This window comes from Mixophyes fleayi, chromosome 2, assembly GCF_038048845.1.
Source record: "Mixophyes fleayi isolate aMixFle1 chromosome 2, aMixFle1.hap1, whole genome shotgun sequence".
NCBI lineage: Eukaryota > Metazoa > Chordata > Amphibia > Anura > Limnodynastidae > Mixophyes > Mixophyes fleayi.
The window spans coordinates 285,631,836-285,654,431 of NC_134403.1; the positions used below are offsets into that span (position 1 = coordinate 285,631,836).

The 22,596-nt window shown below is 41.1% G+C and overlaps 1 protein-coding gene across 1 annotated transcript in view; it reads left to right on the forward strand.

Moving 5' to 3' along the window:
• Positions 1-22,596, forward strand: part of LOC142139945 (uncharacterized) — a 212,974-nt gene that overhangs the window by 77,592 nt on the left and 112,786 nt on the right. The window contains exon 11 of the mRNA XM_075197812.1: positions 18,273-18,347. Coding sequence (XP_075053913.1) covers positions 18,273-18,347 — 75 coding nt within the window. The remainder of the gene's footprint in view (positions 1-18,272; positions 18,348-22,596) is intronic.

A 22,596-nucleotide genomic window follows, 5' to 3' on the forward strand; every position in this document is an offset into this window, starting at 1 on the left:
GTTCTGAAACTGTCACTGAGTCATTTTCTTGTAAGGTCAGTAATGATGATGCAAGACCTTGTCATTCGGGCTCAAAAAGTGGTGCCCAAATACTTTTACGTGTAAAAGACTAGCTGGAAGAAAACAGTAAGGCATTAGAAGAAACTGTATGTTCAGATTCAGAAATGACACAAATCCCTGAGGAGAGTCTATCCACGAGTGCTATGTGTAAGCCTGAACTTTCTGATACTGTACTCATAAAGAAGCCTCCTTTCAGCATTTCTGCAGATGTGTGGATGAGCACCCCAAGTGTAACCGGTGATACACAAATTGAGGATGCCACTTTGGAATTGCAACAGGATGAGGGGGATATTTGTCTAGCTAATGATGGCGCTAATGAGGATGTTAAGAATGATGATGTTGTTTGTGTAAGTTCTGCACCAGTGGAAGCAGTGCTTGCACGTGATAAGAAGAAGACCATTGTCATGCCTGGGCATAAGACCAAAAAAATCCACCTCTTATGTGTGGAATTTTTCTTACCCGAATCCAAACAACAGTTGTCTAGCTATTTGTAGTGTTTGTAAAGCCACAGTCAGTAGAGATAGGGAGCTTCACCATCTAGGAACCTCATCAATGTTACACCATTTGAAGCGAGTTCATGGCAAGCTGTTGGGAAAATCTGAAACTTATGCAAAAAAAATAACAAGCAGTCCAGCATCAACTAGCTCCCTTCTCTCACCTTGATACCGGCACCTGCAATCTACACCCACAACACCGTCCTCTTCAATATCCTCAGTAGTGATCGGAGTTAGTCCTGCATCCAAGTTGCTAAGGCTAGATGACTGCTGCTGGGGTGGATCTTCATCCTAGAATTAGACCAAGAAGAAAACTACTAGTAGTTTACAACAATTGACTGTATGAAAGCTTTCACCTATGCTAGTATTAGATCTGCGTCACATATCTATTAATGCAGCTGGTTTTAGACAGTTAATTGAGATCCTGTGTCCCCGTTACCAAATTCCATCACAACACCATTTTACTAGAAAAGCAATTCCTCACTTCTACCAGAAGGTACCATAAAAGGTAATTATTGGGCTACAAAATGCCATTCTACCCACTGTACACTTAACCACAGATATGTGAACAAGCGTAACTGGGCAAACTAAAGATTATATGACTGTGACAGCCAACAGGGTTAGTGAATTGCCTTCAGCAGCAGGAACAGCAGCAGCATGTATCCAACAACCCCAGATTTTTCAGAGGCAGGCTACTCTGTGTATCACCAGCATCACTAAGAAGCATACTGCTGACAACCTGTTTGAAAAAGAGAAGGAAGCTAGCTGATGCTGGAATGCTTATTAATATTTTTTTGGTATAATGGCATGTTGGCAATTTTATGTTTTTCTACAGTAAAGTTTCACCTTTATTAAACGTGGTTTTTTTTCTTTAAAAAGGTAAAAGCTTTTTTTGTACATTTTTGTTTTTTACATTTATGTTACAGAGACTTCTGTAATGGTGGATTCCTGCGGGGATAAATTAATATTGTGTGAGGATGATGTACACACTCATGAGGGTGAGGATGAGGCTGAAGATGATGACAACAACATTTTGCCATTGTAGAGTTCATTGACAGCACTGTTAGCTTAGCTGCCTTCAGCCCATTGTTAGCTTGTTTTATGGGGGGCCCAAACAAACCAAGCACTTCAGCCACGAAAGTGGCACTCCTTGTTGCTGAAGTGCTTGGTTTGTTAAACTGTGCATGTCCTTTTTAAGATCCAACATTAGAGTGGGTGGGAGGACCCAAGGATAATTCCATCTCGTACCACTTTTCTTTCCTGTCACTGCTGTGTGGCACTGCAATATTTCCTAGATGGGATATAAACTGCTATGTGTTTGTGCCATTGCTCTAACCAGCCTCTTGTTGCAGTCTTACAGTTCATTGACAACATTGTTAGCTTAGCTGCCTTAAGCCCATTGTTAACTTGTTTTGTGGGTCCCAAACAAACCAAGCACTTCAGACACAAATGTGGCACTCCTTGTCGCTGAAGTGCTTGCTTTTTTAAACTGTACTTGCTACTCCTCCTGTTTCTGTGTGAGTTTGTTAAAGCTTTTTAACATATGGGTGGGAGGTCCCAAGGCCAATTCCATCTTGCACCACTTTTCTTTTTTGCCACTCCTGTGTGGAAATGTTTCCTAGATGTGTTGTTGCTCTGTCGCTTAGCATCCAGCCAGCTCGCTGCAGTCTTTTTCCTAAAGTGTATGAAAATAATATTGTAACCTGTGAGGTGGTCAAAATTGACTGGAAATTACTGGAAATGAGTGTTATTGATGTTAATAATAATGTAGGAACAAAAAAAAAAGAGCAAAATTATGTGATTTTAGCATATTTTAGCAAAATTTATAAAAACTACAAAACCAAAACCAAAACACACGAGGGTGGTTTTGCCAAAACCAAAACACGAACTTAATACAGATCCAAAACCAAAACACGGGGGTCAGTGAACATCTGTATTCTGACCTATTATTATTATTATTATTATTATTATTATTATTATATACTATTTTCCCATCAAAAATGTTCTTTGATAAAACTTTGCAGGTTATTTGGGTTACAGAAAATTAGAGGGTAACAAACAAGGAGAGGTACACTGGGGAGGGGGTAGTTGCTCAGTGAGTATTACCACATATAATTAACCATAACATACAAGAGTGAAGAGAAGTAAATGAAATAAATAAAACAAGAACATGGCAGTGCAGATTACCTTAATGCAAATCGTCATAGGGAAATCAACAGGAGGAACATTATTTTTTATGCTACTTGTAAATGTGGAATATGGGATGCAGAGCCGTAACTAGAGCCCTGGGCGAAACAGAACACTGGTGCCCCCCTACCTTCCCCACAACGTACCTTTATGGGAGTAGCTGCTGCTTCTTAGTGGTTAAGCATCGCCGGTGTCTTCCGCCTGCTGGTGTCTTATGCTCCATTGCTGCTTAGACGGATCCAGGAATATTGGGGTCCTATTTAGAAAAGAGATTGTTATTACTCACCTCCTGGAAAGTTAAGCAGTGAGTGAATAATCTAGGTCTCCCTCCCCACAACCAATCAGTAGTTTTTTCTGTTTAAAAACAAGCCTCCTTCCACCCAGTCAGCTCCAGAATCTAATTAATAGCATTTACAGTTAATGTCTATTTCCCTCTATATAGCCCCGACATCAAATTAACAGCACCCACGTTTCATAAATAAGCCTCCCCGAGTCCCGACAATTAATAACAATCCCATTTAATAAACAGACATACCCCACGTAACAGCCCATACATTAAATTAGTAGCATTCCCTTATAATTAATAGACATACTTCACCCCTCACCAGCTCTCACCATTAAATTAATAGTATCCCCATTTAATGAACCAAATTATTCCTCACCATACCCAACTTTCAATTAAAAGCCTCCATATTTAAACAAACCAGTCACTAGCCCTGACATAAAATTATTAGCATTTCCATTTAATACAAATGCCTATTTCCCATACCAGCCCCAAAATTAAATTATGGCTTACAAATTTACCCATATTTAATAGTTATTATATAATTAATATTTTACTGATTTTTTTTATATTACTTATGTTATTATACTATGCATCATATATTTATGTACTCCAAATCCCTGCATGTACCTCTATTCACTCCAGACACCATCCTCACCAGACCCCTCACTCCTTCACTCCAGACACCCTCCTCAGCAGACCCCTCACTCCTTCTCTCCAGACACCCCTCTCACCAGACCCCCCATTCACTCCTTCTCTCCAGATACCCCTCTCACCAGACCCCCCATTCACTCCTTCTCTCTCCAGACCCCCCTCTCTCCAGACCCCCCTCTCTCCAGACACCCCTCTCACCAGACGCCCCTCTCACCAGACCCCTCACTCTTTTTCTCCAGACCCCTCTCTCCAGTGTCGGACTGGGGCATGAAGGGCCCACCGGGGAATGCAACACTAGGGGCCCACCAAAGGGGGTATGGTCAGCCATCATAGAGGCAGGACCAGACACTAGAGGGGGAGTGGCCAGTCCACAAAGGACAGCCAGCACCTTAGTGCAGTATATAAAGAATGCAGTGTGTGTATAAAGAATACACAGTCTTGACTTGCCCCTTAGATTGGGCAGAACAGTCACCAAAAAGCAGGATTGTCCCACTAGACCAGGCTTGGCTAACCTGTGGTACTCCAGGTGTTGTGAAACTACAAGCCCCAGCATGCTTTGCCAATATATAACAGCTTATTGCTGTAAGGGTATGCTGGGACTTGTAGTTTCACAACACCTGGAGTACCACAAGTTAGCCAAGCCTGCACTAGACTCAGAACATTTGACAGACTGTCCTACCTGTTGTTGTGACTTTTACCACCTGTGGCTGCTGGTTTCTTTCGTTGCGGCTTGTCTGGAGCCTGGACTGTTGAGGGCCCTATTTGGAAAAAATAATGGGTACATTTAGAAACGCCAACCATCCCTGCCATTAAATCAACAGCGCCCAGACTTACAGAGCAAACGTTTTAAAGAGTCGAGTTTACTTACTACATTGTGTGTTCTGTACTGTCAATGAGTGTAGGACAGTGGTTCCCAAACTTTCTCAGTTCGAGGCACCCTTAGGGTCACCATAATGTTTCCAAGGCACCCCTAGGCCAAAATAATTACCGGGTAGTCCCGTTTTTTAACAAGTTGGGTCAAAATGACGTAAGATGTATTTAGGCCCTTTCACCATCACATTGTGCCCCTTCATCATATCACTGCGCCTCTTCACCATATTATTCTGTCCCCCTCTTCGCCATCTCTCTCTGTCCCTTCAGTGTCTCTCTCTGTGCACCCTTCAGTGTCTCTCTCTGTACCCCCTTCAGTGTCTCTCTGTCCCCTTCAGTGTCTCTCTGTCCCCTTCAGTGTCTCTCTCTGTGCCCCCTTCAGTGTCTCTCTCTGTGCCCCCTTCAGTGTCTCTCTGTCCCCTTCAGTGTCTCTCTCTGCCCCCTTCACTCTCCTTTACTTACCTTCTTTCCTGATGTCCGCTCTGCTGCTGCTGCTTCTCACTGAGGCTGACGGACGTGATAACGTCACGCCCGGCAGTCAGTGAGGAGGAGGATCCGGCGCTGGATGATGGGTAAGTTTTTTTTTTTGTTTCTTTGTTTTTTCTCTTCTTTTTCTAGTGTGACCCGCTGGACTGTAGGAGATCAGCTGACAAGGGGGAGGGGCAGGGTCACATGATCGCAGCTGCGATCGCAATTGAGCAGCGGGGACACCGGAGAGGACCGTCGTGAGGGGCCTCCAGGTAAGCTCCGCCCATGGGTAAAAAAGGGGTGTGGCCATACTGTAGCCGGGCCTACCGGTGGTTTAACCGGTAGTCCGCTGGGCCTGTCCGACGCTGCCTCTCTCACCAGACCCCTCTCTCACCAGCCCTCGCTCCTCTCCTGTCCTGCCCCCTCTTCTCACCAGCACAGCAGTGTTTTACTTACCGTACTTCTTCTGTCATCTGCTTCCTTCAGTGCCGGCTCCTCGTAGCCTGTGTTCTGACAGCGTCCTGACGTCATTATGTGTACGTCAGGACGCTGCAGGAGCAGGAAGCTAGTACCCTCCTCCTTGCGCTGCTGTCTACAATGGAAAAAGGTGCTGCCACCGCAGGACTAGATTGCCACTCCATCGGTGATTTAATATGTAGCGGGCCGCCCACGTTACGGCTCTGATGGGACGGTTCTAGTTACAAAAATTGAAGAAAGGACTTTAATAGTGTGGAAGAAACCTTCAAAGAAAATTGTGGCAGTAAGACTACAATAAAATCCTCCTGATAAAACTAAAAATCATTTATAAGAAAGCTCCCAATTTAATACAAACATTTGTAATTCTTTATATATAGGACAGGCTACAAAAAAAGATTTAAATAAGGATCTATGAACATATCCGAAATATTCAAATTGTTTTACAGATTTATAATGTGTCATCACATTTTGATACAGTGCACAACAGAGATCCAAAGTTTCTGAATTTTATAGAGATTAAAAAAAGATTACGATGGTCCTCAGCTCTTAGCTCTAGGTGTGAGCACCTGCAAAAGATATGCCTCCTGACTGGCCTATCTGTGACTACTCCTACCTACCTTTAATTATATTGCAATTGTGTGAACACATCTTTACTGTACTCTCCCTATTCTTCCATGTACCTACCCTCCCTATTCCCCTTTTCTAGGAGTAAGAACTCAGATATGCATATGCATTTTTGATATGCATGCCCAGTTTGAAAATTCATATTTTATGCAAAAGGAGGCTTACATCCAACTTTAAATGACCCCCCATATGTCTAGATTTACATGTGTGCACCAAGTAAAATAGCCAGATGATATAGAGTGGCATTCTCATGTAATAAACACTTGCGGTTACAGTGTAAGTTTTGCTTCTGAAAAGGTGTACAGTGTCTATTGTAGTTTATGGGGAAAGAAAAAAAGATTGTGGTTGTGTGTGTTTGGATAAAAAGTTTTTTTTTACAATTTTATAAAAAAAATGGATTTGCAGTGTAGCGGCCGGCAACGCAACAGTGGCTGGGTGCTTGTTTTTCCCTGCATTAGCGGAAGAGGAGGCCTGTGATTTAAAGAATTGGCCTGGCGGGGATTGGATAGGCTTAACTCGTTTAGGAGCCATAGCGCCTTGCATGGGGCTAATTACAGACTGAGAAAAGATAGATGTCAGGCCTAGGGATTGCAGTATTAAGTCCGGGTACAGTTGAGAAGACTAGGCGGACCAGCGCCACTTGCAAGGGGTGTTCTGCAACATGGTAGGGGACCCAGGAAAGCTCAGTCCAGCATTATACAATCAGGCACATACCATTGCCCCTTCTTTCTCCCCAGATAACATTCAGGGTAAGTGATAGATGGAGAGCCAGAAGCTTCTTACATCAACCCCACATGCACACAAGGGTAAGGGTTCAGAGAGTACCTCCACTTGCAGCAGCAATCTCACTGCATCCAGGTCTGCCACCAACACAGCCACTACCCCCAGGCTCTTCTATCCTCTTAGTACAGCAGCCCGTCTGGAAACCACTCCTCTGACCTGGTTTAGTGGGGAAGAGGGCTCAGTCTGATCCACAGCAATGCCTGCTATTGGAGACCGCTTGGCAGCTTCACCGCTGGTCACTTCCCTGAGGGATTACACCGCTGTCCGCAACCGGAAGTCCCGTCCCGCGAACCGGAAGTGGGGAGGCCAAGGGACCGCACACAACCCGAGGCTGCGGCTTTAGCGGCCGCACACCCCCGGTGCCGCTGTCTGACCCCGCGCCTCGCTGGAGATGATGAGGCGCTGTTTTCTATTCTCCAGGGGCCGCTCAGGGGTGATGGGACGTCCGCAGGTTGTCTGATCGTGGCTCCTTTTTTTTTGACTCTACGGGGTCATGCTGGACTCTCCAACTTCCCCGTGGCTTCCCCTACCGAAGCAGGTAATTAATTGTTTTTTAGCACGCCTTCTAACAGGTTCAGGAGGGCAACTTGAGCGGAGCTCCTTTCAAATGCTGCCGGACCGGATGGCGACCAAACTCCGCCCCCCGATTTGCAGTGTAAACTATATAAATCAGTAAAATAATCCTCATGGCATTTGATTTGTATGATTCCTGGGGTTAGGGTGTAGCTCGATAATATACACATATATCTGCATATACTTTGGTCTTGATAGACTTTACATCTGTATTGATTGAATTTGCAAAGAAAAGGAAAATCAATTTGCTCAAGGGATAGGACTATCCTTATTTACATATATGCCCAAAAAACAAATAAAGGGTATGATACAGGGGGTGCTCTCCCAACTAAATAGACATAGCTTTAAAAGGTGAAATAGATCACCCAAAAAAGGAGGTTGTTCTCGAGGCACTCCAGTCCACTAATCTAAACATAAAAACAAATTTATTACATAATTTATTACATTTTGTGATCTTATAGCCAGTTATCAGAAGTTGGCAAAATATTGATTAAAAACAGAGGAGGTGAAAAAGTGTGAAAAATAAGTGATTAAGAAATAAAATTGAACAGACCCTTGAGGGAGGCCGGTTAAGGATAATGTGCAATACCAATGTCTCATAAATATAGACATAGAGAATATATATTTCATGAGGTAGGTTTATCTGTCGTGTGTTATATTTATAGAGTTTATTGGCATATATAATACTTAAAAGTATGTTGCTCCTCCTCATATCTCATGTATGACACATCACTCTCAATATGTATAACAAAGTTGCCATTGTTATACTCCCATAATTGTCAATAATTGATTTTTATTCTTGTAATTGTTAGTCAGAAATGTGTTGCAAAGCCATATGTGGAGAGATTTGTATCTAAACAAAATAGATGTTATGGATAATGTTATATTGGAGAGGGGTATGACCAAAAACATATCCTAAAAATAATAATAATTTTGGATATCAATAGTATCATTCATATTCTAAAAGGCAATGATCAGTATTGTAGGGAATATGTCCCAATTGCTAGTGCGTGGTACGCATTTCACTATTCATACTATTAATCGATTACTTGGAAATTGATATTATTCTACTCCCCTATTTCACAGGCATCACTATAGTATCTGATAAGGTTCTATAGGATAGTGTATAACTTGGCTTATTGTTTGTTTGAGATAATCGTGGCTTCTTGCCGCTAACCGGCTTCCTACTTCTGGGTCTGTGACGCCATACGTGACGTGTGACCCAACCTACGATTCGCCTTATAGTCTTCGTCATGGGAATTACCTGTTTGTTATTAGGGTGTAGCTTAAAACCTCTAGGCGGACAATCGCTGTGCTTGCTGGTGATTGATGCCAGTTCTCACCAATCCTATTGTCCTATATTACAAATACACATATCTTAATGTCCGTGTCCCGAGGATAAGGTATACCCTATAAATGGAATTTAGAATTGAAGTGGTTTATAGTATGGGATGGGAGGAGTGGTGGATCCTTCTCATATAGATCAAATTTTAATTATCATTGAGTGTGTCATGGATTTGTATAACAACAGAATCAATGATGATGGTACATCAACATTAGGTAATTCCTCATTAATCATATATAGATATGTACATGTATCTACTGTTCGATTACTTTACTTATATAGCAAACTATTATTTCCCTGTAGACCTGTATCCTATGTGAAGGAAAGATAAATAAATATTACATCAGTCCACTTTGACATGACAGATGTTCCCCCCACATATGCAAGACAACTCTGTATTACTTAACCGCACATTCAATCAGTGGACACTTTATTATGTACACCTTTTTTGTACTGGGTAGGACCTCCCTTTGCCTACAGAACAGCCCAAATTCTTTGTGGCATGGTTTCAACAAGGTGCTGAAAACATTCCTTAGAGATTCTGGTCCATGTTTGTATAATAGCATTTACTGCAGATTTGTCAGCAGCACATTCATGCTGCAAAACTGCTGTTCCACCACATCCTAAAGGTGCTTTATTGGATTGAGATATGGTGACTCTGGAGGCCATTGGAGTACACTACCTGTCATGTTCGTCCAACCAGCTCGATGCAATGTGTGCTTTGTGACATGGCGTATTATCCAGCATTAAGCGGTGAAAATCACTTAGATCATATTTCTTACCAATTCAGGTGTTTGGTCTGAACTGCAACTGAACCTCTTGATTTCTCAATTTCCCAACAACACACATTTTTTGACCAACCTTAAAAATATTATTTGTTGTGTTTGTATTTAAAATGTATTGCACGTGTGGTTTGGATTGTGATTGCATCAACAAACTACTTTTTTACAATCTCACAAAAATGACATTTACTTTATAAGATAGATTTTTGCTGATAAGCTAAAATTACTTATGTGAAAAGTAGGTGGAAAGCACATATTATTTATATACTGCTTAATCACCCACTTTCAGGGGGGCTGGAGTCCACGTCTTCCAACTCCTGGCCAGCAACCAATGTTATGGAACACCACACATAAACAATAATGTTCCTATACTGTCCTTAGTGATACATAAGAGCACCACCAGACCGGGGAGGCACCTAAACCTTGCCTTTAAAAGGCAGAATGCCCTCTCCACAACCAATCTAGTGGCTGTATGCGCCAAGTTGTATACAACATCCTGATTCGTATGTTGGTTCAAAAGAGGAGTGTGGAGCCAAGAATGGAAAGGGTATCATGCATTGTCTCCTATTAATGAAAAACCAAAGAAATAATTATGAAGATCTTAATCATGATATGGTGCTCTTGTAATGGTGCAATATTTTGCATTTGAGTGTACAGTCCTGACTCATTAAGGCAATTCAAGGGCCATATTGAAGTACATTTATCCCTTGGCAAAACCATGTTGCATTGGAGACGGAGGTACCTTGAAGATGTAGGGACAGATTGCTAGTTGGGGTAAGGCATGTTGTATATCAATATTTTAAATTTCTGTGTAAAAATAAAGCTATCAAGTATCTGTGTGCTACATGAAAAGCATCCAGTTTTTTTCCTTGCGTACAACATAATAAGCTAATTTCCAGCCCTTGCATTGTAGCATGCACCATATTGCAAATAATATTAATATTTTGCAAAGGTGTTAAGCCTACCATTTCTGACACAAGGGATTCCTCATCAAGTGACAGATGAATAAATTGCCATATGCGCGACAGGAATGCCCTCAGCACAACCTTCTGCAAATGAATGAATGTGGCTTGGGAAATTCCTGCCATGACACCAACCATGGTCTGAAAGGTCCCAGTGGCACAAAAGTGCAATACCGTCAACAGTTTTGTCAATGGCGTTATTGCTGCCGGGATGTTGCATATTGGCTCCAGGACACTCTGCACAATGTGCAGGTTATCCTTGATGACATGAGGCAGGAGCCGATAGCAACGGACCACCCCAACATTTGACATCCCAAAGAGGCTGACACATGGCCTGAAGACACACTCCCTGGGCCGGTAACGGTAGATCAATTTCTAGTTTGAGGGGTTGACGCCTGTTGCCCACCTCTTCCGACAATTGCACCATGTCCATGACTGGCTATATGTGAGAAAGATGGATGAAGGAGGTGAATACATAAATTCCCATATGCCTTGCAAGCTCTGCTTGTACATTAAAGATTGTAAACATACTTGCACCTACATCTGGCCTTGCCAGGCTCATTATATCTTTGCCAAATAAACACACAAACAAAATGATTTTTTTTTTCTTAAAACAATTTAAAGTTTATTTATTCTACTACATAGTCATATATAGTAGAACACAAGGCTGAAGAACTTACACACAAATAATTTAAAACACAATGCTATTCATGGTCAGACCACGCCCCGATAGAGTGGACCTGGAACCTAAATCTCACTAAAATTCCCCCGAGACCATGGCGGATGCCGGCCTATTTACTTACTTCCTTTAAGGCCAGGCTCGGTTTGTCAGAAGCATTGACAGAATATATCCAGGTGAATAATCCGGAGGATACATCCCTTTCTACCCACTGGTGTGCACTGAAAGCAGTCCTACGTGGTTCAGCTATCCAAATTGGGGCACGCTTGAAAAAGCAATACCTTTTCCGTCAACATACACTTGAATCCACTCTAATCACCCTAGAATCACAGAACCAGACACGCCCTTCTAAAGCTCTCCAAAAAGAAATAAACAGCGTTAGGAAACCGCTTAATACACTTTTCATATCTCGTATGAAAGTAGCCCTTACTAAATTGCGTCAGAAATTCTACTCCACGAGTAACAGAGCCAGTCGGCTCTTGGCCCGTAAAACTTAGAGGTAAGCAAGCTAGAAACCGAATAAAAACCCTTCAGGGGAAATAAGATCCACAATCCCGCTGATATAGCGAACCAATTTGCTAAATACTATGCCAGTTTATACAACCTCCGGGATGACAAGGACACGGTGCAGCCGTCAGAACTGTCCATATCTACCTTCCTCCAGCACCTTAGTCTCCCCTCGTTAGATCGTGATAGTCTGGAGCAGATTAATCTCCCATGGTCTCAACGGGAGATTGAGGAGGTCATCAAGCGCCTCCCTAGAGACAAGGCCCCTGTTCCGGATGGCTTTGTAAATGCCTTTTATACTACATTTCGGTCGGAGTTGGCTTGCTTCTCACTAATCTTTATAATAACGTTTTGATGAGGGGTAGTTTCCCAGCTGAGATGCTTGAAGCGCAAATAATAACGATCCCCAAACCTGGTAAGGACCACTCCGATTGTAAGAACTATAGACCTATAGCACTGCTTAATACCGACCTTAAAATTTATGCTAGGTTAATAGCTGATCGCCTGAACCCCTTGTTACCTCAGTTGATCCGGACCAGGTGGGCTTCATATTAGGTCGTCAGGCATCAGATAATACACGGCGCATTCTAGATGTGGTAGACCTTTTGTCTGGGACCGGAGAGGAGATCATTATGCTTTCCCTCGATGCAGAGAAGGCGTTTTAAAGGCTCCATTGGCTCTATATGAAAGAAGTTTTACTTAAATTTGGTATTCAGGGCAACATCTTACACTCTATATTAGCTTTATATCAAGGACCTTCCGCAAGAGTATTTAGTAACGGTTTTCTATCTTCCCCTTTCCCCATTACTAATGGAACAAGGCAGGGGTGTCCCCTTTCTCCCCTGATGTTTGTTATGGCTATAGAACCTTTAGCGCATACAATTAGACAGGCTTCCCATTTCCCAGGCATTACTTTTCACTCCTATACACACAAACTATGTTTATTTGCGGATGATGTATTTCTGTTTGTTACCAGTCCGGAGACCTCATTACCAGCCTTGAAAAGCATCCTAGATGACTACAGTTCGGCCTCGTTATATAAATTAAATATTACTAAATCTGAGGCCCTGCCTATTAATATACCGCAATCCTCACTATCGTTTCTGCAAAAGAAATTTCCGTTTGTCTGGGTAAAGGATTCCTTGCCCTATCTGGGTATACATATTCCCCCTACCTTATCCACAGTGTTTGAAACTAATTTCACTCCAATTTATTTACATCTTTCCTCCCTAACTAAGAATTGGCTTAACTACAAGGTCTCCTGGCTGGGCCGTATAGCTGTTTTTAAAATGATGTTGTTACCGAAACTGATGTATATTTTTCGCACTATTCCCTATATTGTACCTAAACGATTAATGGCCCGCTTCCATACGCTAATGATGTCATATGTGTGGCGGCAGAAACGCCCCCTCCTCTTCCATAAACGTATGGCCCTTTCTAAACAACGTGGGGGACTGATGCTCCCTAACTTAACATGTTACCAGGAGGCTTGCATATTGAGCCACCTGTGGGATTGGGTGCTCCCTCTTACCTCTAAGCCATTGGTGGATTTGGAGAGAGCTGTGTGCCCTAACTACCCGTTGTTAGATCTCCTCTGGACACCCAGGCTGGCTCGCCCATCTGTTGTATACAGGCTACGCTCCATCTCGGATGCCTTGCAGGTGTGGGATAGAATCATTGGGTTGCATGCCAATTTCGTACTCCCATCCTGTAACCTCTCTCTCCAGGCAGTGGGTCAACTCATCTCAGATCTAAATCTTGCTGTTTGGAAAGCTAGAGGGATTTCCTCAGTGTCAGATTTGTTTGCCCAAGATCTTTTTCTTTCATTTTCTCAGCTTCAAGATCGCTATAGTTTGTCATCCTCAGAAACATATAGGTACTTGCAAATCAGTCACTGGGTCAGAACTGTCTCTAGGGCCCCCTACTCTCTCACTTCGCTTCCAACATCTGTTATAAATAGACTGACAAAGGGTAGTGGTAGAGGCGGAATAACATTTTGGTACCATTACATTTATTCCCTGATTACTTCAACTAAAACTCTGGCACAGACCCAGTGGGAAACGGACGTGAATTTAGTTCTCACTGAGCAACAATGGGAAAGAATTTTTGTAACTTCCCACCATATGTCTAAGTGCATTAACCATACAGAGATGCAGGTCAAACTTTTAAACCGGCTGTACCTTACCCCGGAGCGGCTACACAGGTTCTGTCCAAGTCAATCAAAATTCTGTTGGCGCCAATGTTCCCAAATAGCTGATATTTTTCATGTCTTCTGGTCATGTCCGGTGATTCAGCCGCTGTGGGGTGAGGTATTTGCTTTGATCTCAACTGTTCTAAAGACTCCTGTCTCTCCAGACCCAGCCCTAGCTCTTCTTCATGTCTACCCGACTTCCATTCCGAAGCACGATCGCTACCTCCTGGGCCACATATTAATAGCGGCTAGAGCAGCAATAGCACAAAACTGTAAGTCTCAAGCCCCCCCTACCACTGCCCAAATCATCTCTAAGCTACAGTACAGCTTTGAGATGGAAACAATAGATACGCCCTATTCCTCATCTGCATCAGCTCCCATCATAAAATGGTTCAGGTGGCATGAATATATCACAGATGGACCCGGGGCTCCCCAAGATACTCCTGATTTCCCAACAGCTCATTCTCCAGGGGCCCTTATAGAACCTCCCCAACCCATTGATCAGCTCTTATCCCCTGGTACCCCTCCCATGGTGGAGACATCTCTGGTTGATTAAAATGAAGGCTGATATGCCTTGCTGTATATATTTGGGATTGTCTGCTTGTTTTGTTTTGTTTTTTTTGATTGGATTGTTTTGTTCTCTCCTCTTATTTCTAAATGCACATTGTTGTTATTGTGTGCCTTATTTTAATTTCAAATTTTAATTGAGTGATTCCTTTCCCCCTGCGAGGGGATTCACTATGTGTCTCCCTTTGTTTGTAATTTCTTTCCCCCTTTCTTTTTTTTCTGTACCCCATATATCTTTGAAAAAGTTGAATAAAAAATATTGATGCAAAAAAAACAAAAAAAACCACAATGCTATAGTATTTAAGTTTGTGAAAAACTATTCAACAGGCACATAACATTTTATAACAGGCAAACATTGGGAATGAGGCATATTACTATGGTATAATTGTAGGAAATTAGACTTTACTATAATTACAATTTAAACCATTCGTTTGCGCTGCAGGAAAAATAAAACATAAAACATACCTCTATAGAAGAATAAGGTTTTATGAATTAATCAAATAGCAGTAAATCTTTTCTCAACAAAGGTTTTCACAAAATGACACCATAGTAACCTCATCCATGGGTCTTATATAGGGCTGTTTAATAAGATGAGTATATGCAGGTGTATGCAGGAGAATAGTTAAAACTTCCATTAGATGACACTAGATAAATTTCCATAAAGACGTGTTTGTTCATGATTTTCAGCAGTGACTTAGACTAGCCACCTAGCAGGCGCAGGCTTTCTGTCTAAAAAAACAGCATATTCCTGCTTACACTGGAGTTAGAATCAGACGTGCATGCAGGGGAACGTTTTAACTGTACAGTCCGTACGTGATTCTGCCCCTTTCCCACCCTGAAATCATAGACTGTCGAATGTGTCATTTGCGCTTGAAAATGGAGTTGCTGCATTCTTTTGCGTATGTCCCATTTCTGGGCATGCGCCGAGCAATTTTGTGTACGATACAAACAAAATCAGCAGTGTCTTGATGAATCATGAATACATAAATCTACACTTGACAGCATTTACAAGGGGTGCAAAGTTAAAAGTCAGGTGCTCTTCTGTACCTGGTATTTTGACCACATGGAAAAACAAGATTTTGCTATGTAAGACAAGATTATTTAAATGTGATTCAATGGATGAATAGAGTGCATTTAAGGAGGCATGTTTTGTTTTGTGGGATTGGATAGCATTTTTCTTTCTGCAAAACACTTGATTTTATATGTCTTTGGAAGTGGTGGAAACGAGGCCTTAGCTTATACTTTGGATGGAGAGAGAGCCTTTATCGGGGCATTCCTTTATTAGCCTGTGTGCCACAAAATCTATTCAATACAAATTATCTTGCAGTTTACATCCTTGTAGTTGGCAGTCATGTTGTTAATAGCCATTTTTTGCACGTTTCAGGTAAACTTTATGCAGGCAACCACAGTTTAGCCTCATTTCAAGTAATAGAATAAAAACTTTCATATATACAAAAGTAACACATGTAATAAGTACAGCCCTTGGGGGTAAATGTATCAAGGTGAGAGTTTTCCGGCGGGTTTGAAAAGTGGAGATGTTGCCTATAGCAACCAATCAGATTCTAGCTATCATTTTGTAGAATGTACTAAATAAATGATAGCTAGAATCTGATTGGTTTTTCAAACCCGCCGTCAAACTCTCAGCTTGATTCATTTACCCCCTGATGTTCTTTCACTTTCATGATTAATTTAAGATACAAATTTGGATAGAATGAGCAGTATTTTAGAAGAAAGAAGGAAACAATTAAATTAATGAAGAAGGTGATCGTAACTTGATCATAAGCTAGACCTGAAGTGATGTTTTACAACTTCCACCTTTCGCTTTTACAGTCAGATCTACAATTCAATAAAAGTAGATGCAGAATGCTCTGTGTTATTGCAATGCATTTTAGATGGTTATTAGTTCTTTATATGACTAGTAACAATGAGAGACTGAATTTTTTACTAAGAATTTAGAATTTTAAAATAGCTCTATTTTTTGCCCCAGTTTTGCCTCACTGCAGTTTTATGACTCTTCCATAATTGTCCCACATTGTTCATTAACTATTCAATTATTCATGTGGACGTAGCTAAACAGTGTAGCTAACTGTAGATTAAAGACAGAAGTTGTTGGAACATGAAAAAAATGTAATCTTAGATATTCTACAGAGTTTTGCTCCATTTTAGGTTTTGGACATTGTTTGTGTGCATGTCAACAATTGTAATAGACGATTGTCCATAATTTAACGCTTTGCTGTCCTTTTAATAAATGAAGTGTAATTAGATTGCTATATTGCTCACTTAGCAATTCATTTTTATGTATTGTTTTGATTCATTAATCAATTTTGCTTTAAAGAAAATTAGCTCATGTGTGCTTTGTATTTAAGTATATAGGTACATTTTCTTTAAGTATTCTGTAGTAAGATAAATATAAATAACTATTTTTTTTAGCCACCTAATCAGCTCTGAGTTTGTCCTCTTGTGACTGATGAACATTATTTTTTGTTATTAACATTATTGTTAATTATTACTATTCATTGGTAATAATAAAAACAATATGTATTTAATTTTACAGATCACACTTTCTTGTACTTAGCCTTATGCTTGTTGTTTACATTACTACTATTGGATAGTACTTTTTGTGAGTATTATGTTCATGTTTGTTGTATATACTGTACATCAGTGATGGCAATTAGCAGCACGCCATAATCCTCAACTCCTTTCTGCTTTATGGTTTGCTGGTCCTTTTCTCTGTTTTAAGCCCCTTGGCCCTTAACTCTTATTCTCTACTTTATGCCCTCCCAAGTTTCTTCTGTGACCGCAGCTCTTATTAAAGAAGTAAGTGGGACGTCTAGAGCATGAGGGACGTATGAGAGGTGTTTTAATGCAACAGGTTTGAGAAAGCATATGGAAGTGTTGTGGGCGAGTGGGCATTGTGAGGGGTGATTTGGGGAGTGGGTGTGAGTGGCCTGTGGTATATATTTATCTGATTAATTGTATTGATTTAACTCAGATTAAGGGTAATGCGCTGCCCTTTTTAAGGTTAGATGTCCACACATGTGGCTCTTTGAGTTTATCAGGTTTCCCATCACTGCTGTACAAATACTTTACCAGGGTTTGAATGTGCTTTTTTATTGTCTGTTTCCTTTGGAGTGGACAAATGTAACACTTTTAACATTTTTGCTTGTATACTCGGGAATGTCACAATATGCCTTTAGGGTGCACTTTTCCAACTTCAGGAGCGCTCAAGCACAATTGTTATAGTGTTTTTATCACAGCAGGAAAACATTTGTGCTGTTACAGCTCACATCATATGTGCTTCAAAAGCACTGTGTTTTCTCAAATATTTTGGAGAGTTAATTAGAGAGTGCTGTTAGTGAGCACTATGAGGCATATTCAATTGTTTTGTTTCCCCGCGGCATTAAAACTATTACCGGTATTACGGTAATAGTAAGCTGGATTTCAGCTCGCAGATCCCTGAGCCGCAATCTGAATTCCAGCGAGAAAAGTACCGTAATACCGGTATTTACGCGCACTATTACCGTAATGACGGTAATAGGGGGCACACCGTGAGATTTTTGGCTATAACGCCAACAATTGAATATGCCCCTTTGAATTTGAGTTTTGAAAACTGCTTGAACAGCTATTAAAGTGCTCATGTGGCATCCTCTCCATTTTATCTATAGAAATGCACCAGTATGTCACCACCATTAGAGAAAGGAGAAGAAAGATATATTGTTTAGCATCATTGCTTTCTATTTATTGTTTTTTTATTCTACATTTCTAGTCAAGTAAACAGCACAGCGATCAAACAATGAAGACAATTGAAAAGCTAGAACAAACAAATGATCAGTTAAGGCAAGTCTAAAATAAGTACTGATGAATACCATTGTTAAAACAGAAATCATATACAGTTGTGTCACATAGTTTACATACTCACCAAACAATTAACAACTGCATGAAAACTTGCTTTTATCTCTTTAATCCCACTTAAACACTTTGAAGGTCCTAACAATATTTTACAAATTTAGATTATCTCTGTTCTTCAATCCCTTTTTTATTTGCATTGGGTTTCAATATCATGCTCTATGCTTGCTGCCTTTCTAATTTTTTGTCAAACATCAAACACTGGTTGAAGGCATATCATATTATGTTGTCCTCTCAGTGAAGTCTGATATTCAATATCACAACAAATACTACTGTTACATATTTACTAGAAGCAATGATGGAACTTTTCTGCATTGTGAGAGTATCTCCATAATTTTCAGTAGCTTTACCAAGCTACGATGCCCAGAAATTGCATTCAATAATCAAAGACCTTTGAGATGAATAGTTTAATTATTTCCCACGTGCGTGCTGGCAAGCACCATACAATATTATTTATCTCAGTAAGGAGCCCATGTTTTATATCAAGGCCTCTTCTAGGTGCAACTATACAGTTTGTGGAAGTAACACAATATTATATGCTCTTCAATATCTTCCAGTTTTGTCGAGGCCTGGGAAATTATAGGTAGAGATGAGCAAAGCTGAAATTCATCCAAATGTCTAATATTTAAATCCATTAAATAATTTTGCGAGTTCGATTTGGTGAAGTCTGAGAGATAAGATCTTTTCTGGAAAAAAAACAGTCAAACAAAAGGAACAAATCACAATACAAGTCTTTGACACATGAATATAACCTTATAAAAGTCACATGTTGCCAGTGCAGCATAAGGGCATGTGCCCCCACTGTCACTACTTTTAAGACACCCTGCTCCCTCCTCGTTTCTTCTCACTGATTGTTGGGTATGACATTATCATCACGTTTCAACGCAGGGAGGAACTGCGTAGAGAAGAGCTCCTGCCAGAAGATAAGAAGACAGAAGAAAATAAGACTATAGGAAGGTAAGTGGACAATGGTATGATGAAGAAGGGGGCACAGTGTTGTGATAAAAAAAAAGGGGCACAGTATGGTGATAAAGAACTGGGCACAGGTGATGACAAAGGGGGCACAAAATAGTGATGATGAAGGGGGCGCAGTGTGTTGAAGAAGGGAGAGCAGTGTGATCAAGGAGGGGGAACAGAGTGATGAAGGAGGAGTAACAGTGTAAACAAGGAGGATTGGCAGTGTGATCAAGGAGGGGGAGCAGTGTGATGAAGAGGGAACAGTGGGATGATGGAGGGGAATGGTGTGATAGAGGGGAGGACAGTGTGATAAAGGGGGAACAAATGTGATGATGGAGGGGAGCAATGATGAAGGAGGGTAGCAGTGTGATGAAGGAAGAGAACAGTGTGATGAAGGGTGGGAAAAGTGTGATGAAGAGGAAAAAGTGTGACGATGGAGGGGAGCAATGATGATGGAGAGGTAGTATTAAGAGGGGGAGCAGTGGGATGAAGAAGGGAAGCAGTGTGATGAAGGAGGGGGGTCAGTGGGATGAAGGGGGGGACAATGTGATGAAGCCGGAACAAGTGTGATAATGAAGGGGGGGGGCAATGATGAAGGAGGGGATCAATGTGATGGAGAGGGGGAAAGTGTAATGGAGGGGGACCAGTGTGTTGGAGGGGAGCAGGTGTGATGATGGAGGAGTGCAATAATGATTAATCCACTAGACCCATCTTTCTAGATAGTTTGATGTCTTTCTCCCGCTAAGGGCTTGGTGAAAATATCCACGATCATGTCCTATGTTGTGCAATATTGCAAGTTTAGAAGGCCTTATTCCTGTAAATATCTAAAGAAGTAGTACTTCACATCGATGTGTTTGGTTCATGGATTGACATGTTCTGTTTATGCCAAAGTGAGACATCCATGGTTATCCTCAAACATTTCTATATATTGAACCATATCACCTCTTGACTTGCATGCGCTGCTGCAACATATTTTGCCTCTGTAGAAGAAAATATTACAGATGATTGTTTTCTACTTATCCAACTGATTAGTACTTCACTGAGTAGAAATAGGTAACCACTTGTGGATTTTCTATCAATAGAGTATCCAGCCCAGTCTGCGTCTACGTATCCGGTCAGATTACATTTGCTGTTTGCGTCAAGTTTAAGTTGTAAGTTGATGACTCCCTTTAAGTAATGTATTACTTTTTTAACTGCGTTCCAGTCCATCTGACTTGTATGTTTTGATTTTGGCTTAGGATGAAATCGCCTCTTTTTTCTCTTGCTATTTCAATGCCTAAATAGTTCATTAGACTTCCTAGGTCTTTTGTTTCAAAGCCCTTGTCATAAATCAACTTCATCCCCTTCTTGCTCAAAACATACCACAAGGTCATCCACATAGATTGGTAGGTGTAGCCATCTGTCAGTTTTTCTGTTCATGTATAAGCAGTGGTCTGCTTTGTCTCTCACAATATGACTGCTTTGGTTATTTTTGTGTTCCAGGCTCTCGCTGCCTGCTTCAGGCTATATATACTTTTCTGGAGTTTGCATACTAAGTCTGGTCTTTGAAGATCTTTAAATCCTGGTGGTTGTTCCATGTAAATTTCATCCTTTAACTCACCATGCTAGAGTGCTGTCTCTACATCAAATTGCTTCTTTATTATTCATATCAACTTGTCGCTCGTGAGTGTACCAACTATGGGTCAGATGCGTTACTGTCGCTTTAAAAGTTCCACTCTGCTTGTTTGTGCATATGTGTGTGTCATACAACATACAGAAGAGGTAGGATTCTCGTAATCTGCCTGATTTAACTCCACCCACCTTGGAGGCGCAGAGTCTAACATGGGATAACAGGATTACACAAGAAAGCACATGGAAGCTGAATACCAGGATTCACAAGAAAACACAGGTAAACAGGAGCCAAAATGGTCCAGCAGCATGCAGTCTAACAGAACATGAAGATCTGGCACCATATTACTAGAACAGGTGTTTTAAATAGGCAGTTGGATGAGGTGGAGTGGTAATCAATAAACAAATGCAGGGGAATAGAAGAAGATAATAGGAGTGCACATGCGCAGTCCCACGTTCTAGGTTGGTGGCCACCATCAGAAGACAGAGGACCCGTCACCGCCACTGGGAGGCCAACAGAGGAAGCCCGACTTGCGTACTGGAACTTTGAATTTTCACAGTTGATAATTATCATTAGATAGCTTGGTTATTGCTAATCTACAATCTGTGTTGCTTGCCATTTCCCTCCCTTTTTGTATATCTTCCAAGGTATAATACTAGATTACTCACATTTTCCAGATTCCCTCAGGGATATTTCTTGTGCCTAGGTCCTTTTGATTGGATTCCTGGTGCTTGTAACTAGGCTTCTGGTGCTTGTGACTGGGCTATTGATGATTGTACCTGGGTTTCTGGTGCTTGTGTCTGGGCCCATAGTCTGTTGCAGATTACGCTTGTTTCAATCTGTCAATAGGCACATACTGGGAAGTTCTTCACCTCCGCTGTACCAGCTAAGGAGATTAGGAGCAAATGCAGAGGAGACAAGAGATGGGGAGAGAGTGGAAGATCAGTAATGAAAGTACAAAGCAAGTGAAAAGGATAAAGAATGAACTGACAGAGAGGGAACGAGAAGAGATGAGAAAGGGATAAGGAGGCATGGAAAACTGTAACAGCATAATGATAATAAGGGAAAGAGAAAATGGAGGAAACAATTATAAAAGAGAAGGAACTGAGAAGTGCCTGCAGTGGCCTAACCCGAACTATGTACTAACAGCCTATTCATGCTATACATCTTTTTATTGCACCTGCAGGAGAGTCTGAGGCTCAGCTCTGTGGGCACAGTGAAACACTCACTTTAAACTTTCATTGTCTGAGCCCTTCCTTGGCAAAATCTTGTCATGCGTAAATTTCTGAGATAGTCTAAAGATTTATTTTTTACCAACTAACACATTGTATACAGGTCATGCTTGCATTTTTAACATAAATATATGACTGGATGTTATCTATACTATTCTCATTTTATGAAGATGGTTTCTATTTAAAAAAGATGTAACAAAATTTGGTGCTAATTTGAGATGTTGATGACATATTAATATCTACTGTGGTCTGTGATCATAATACCACCATGTAGTGGCAATAAAAATGAGCTTGTAATAAAGTGCACCCATCATATACATACATTGAAGCCAGCCATTTTATGGGCTGAGCTAATATTGCATCCCATATGTCCATGGCATGAAATG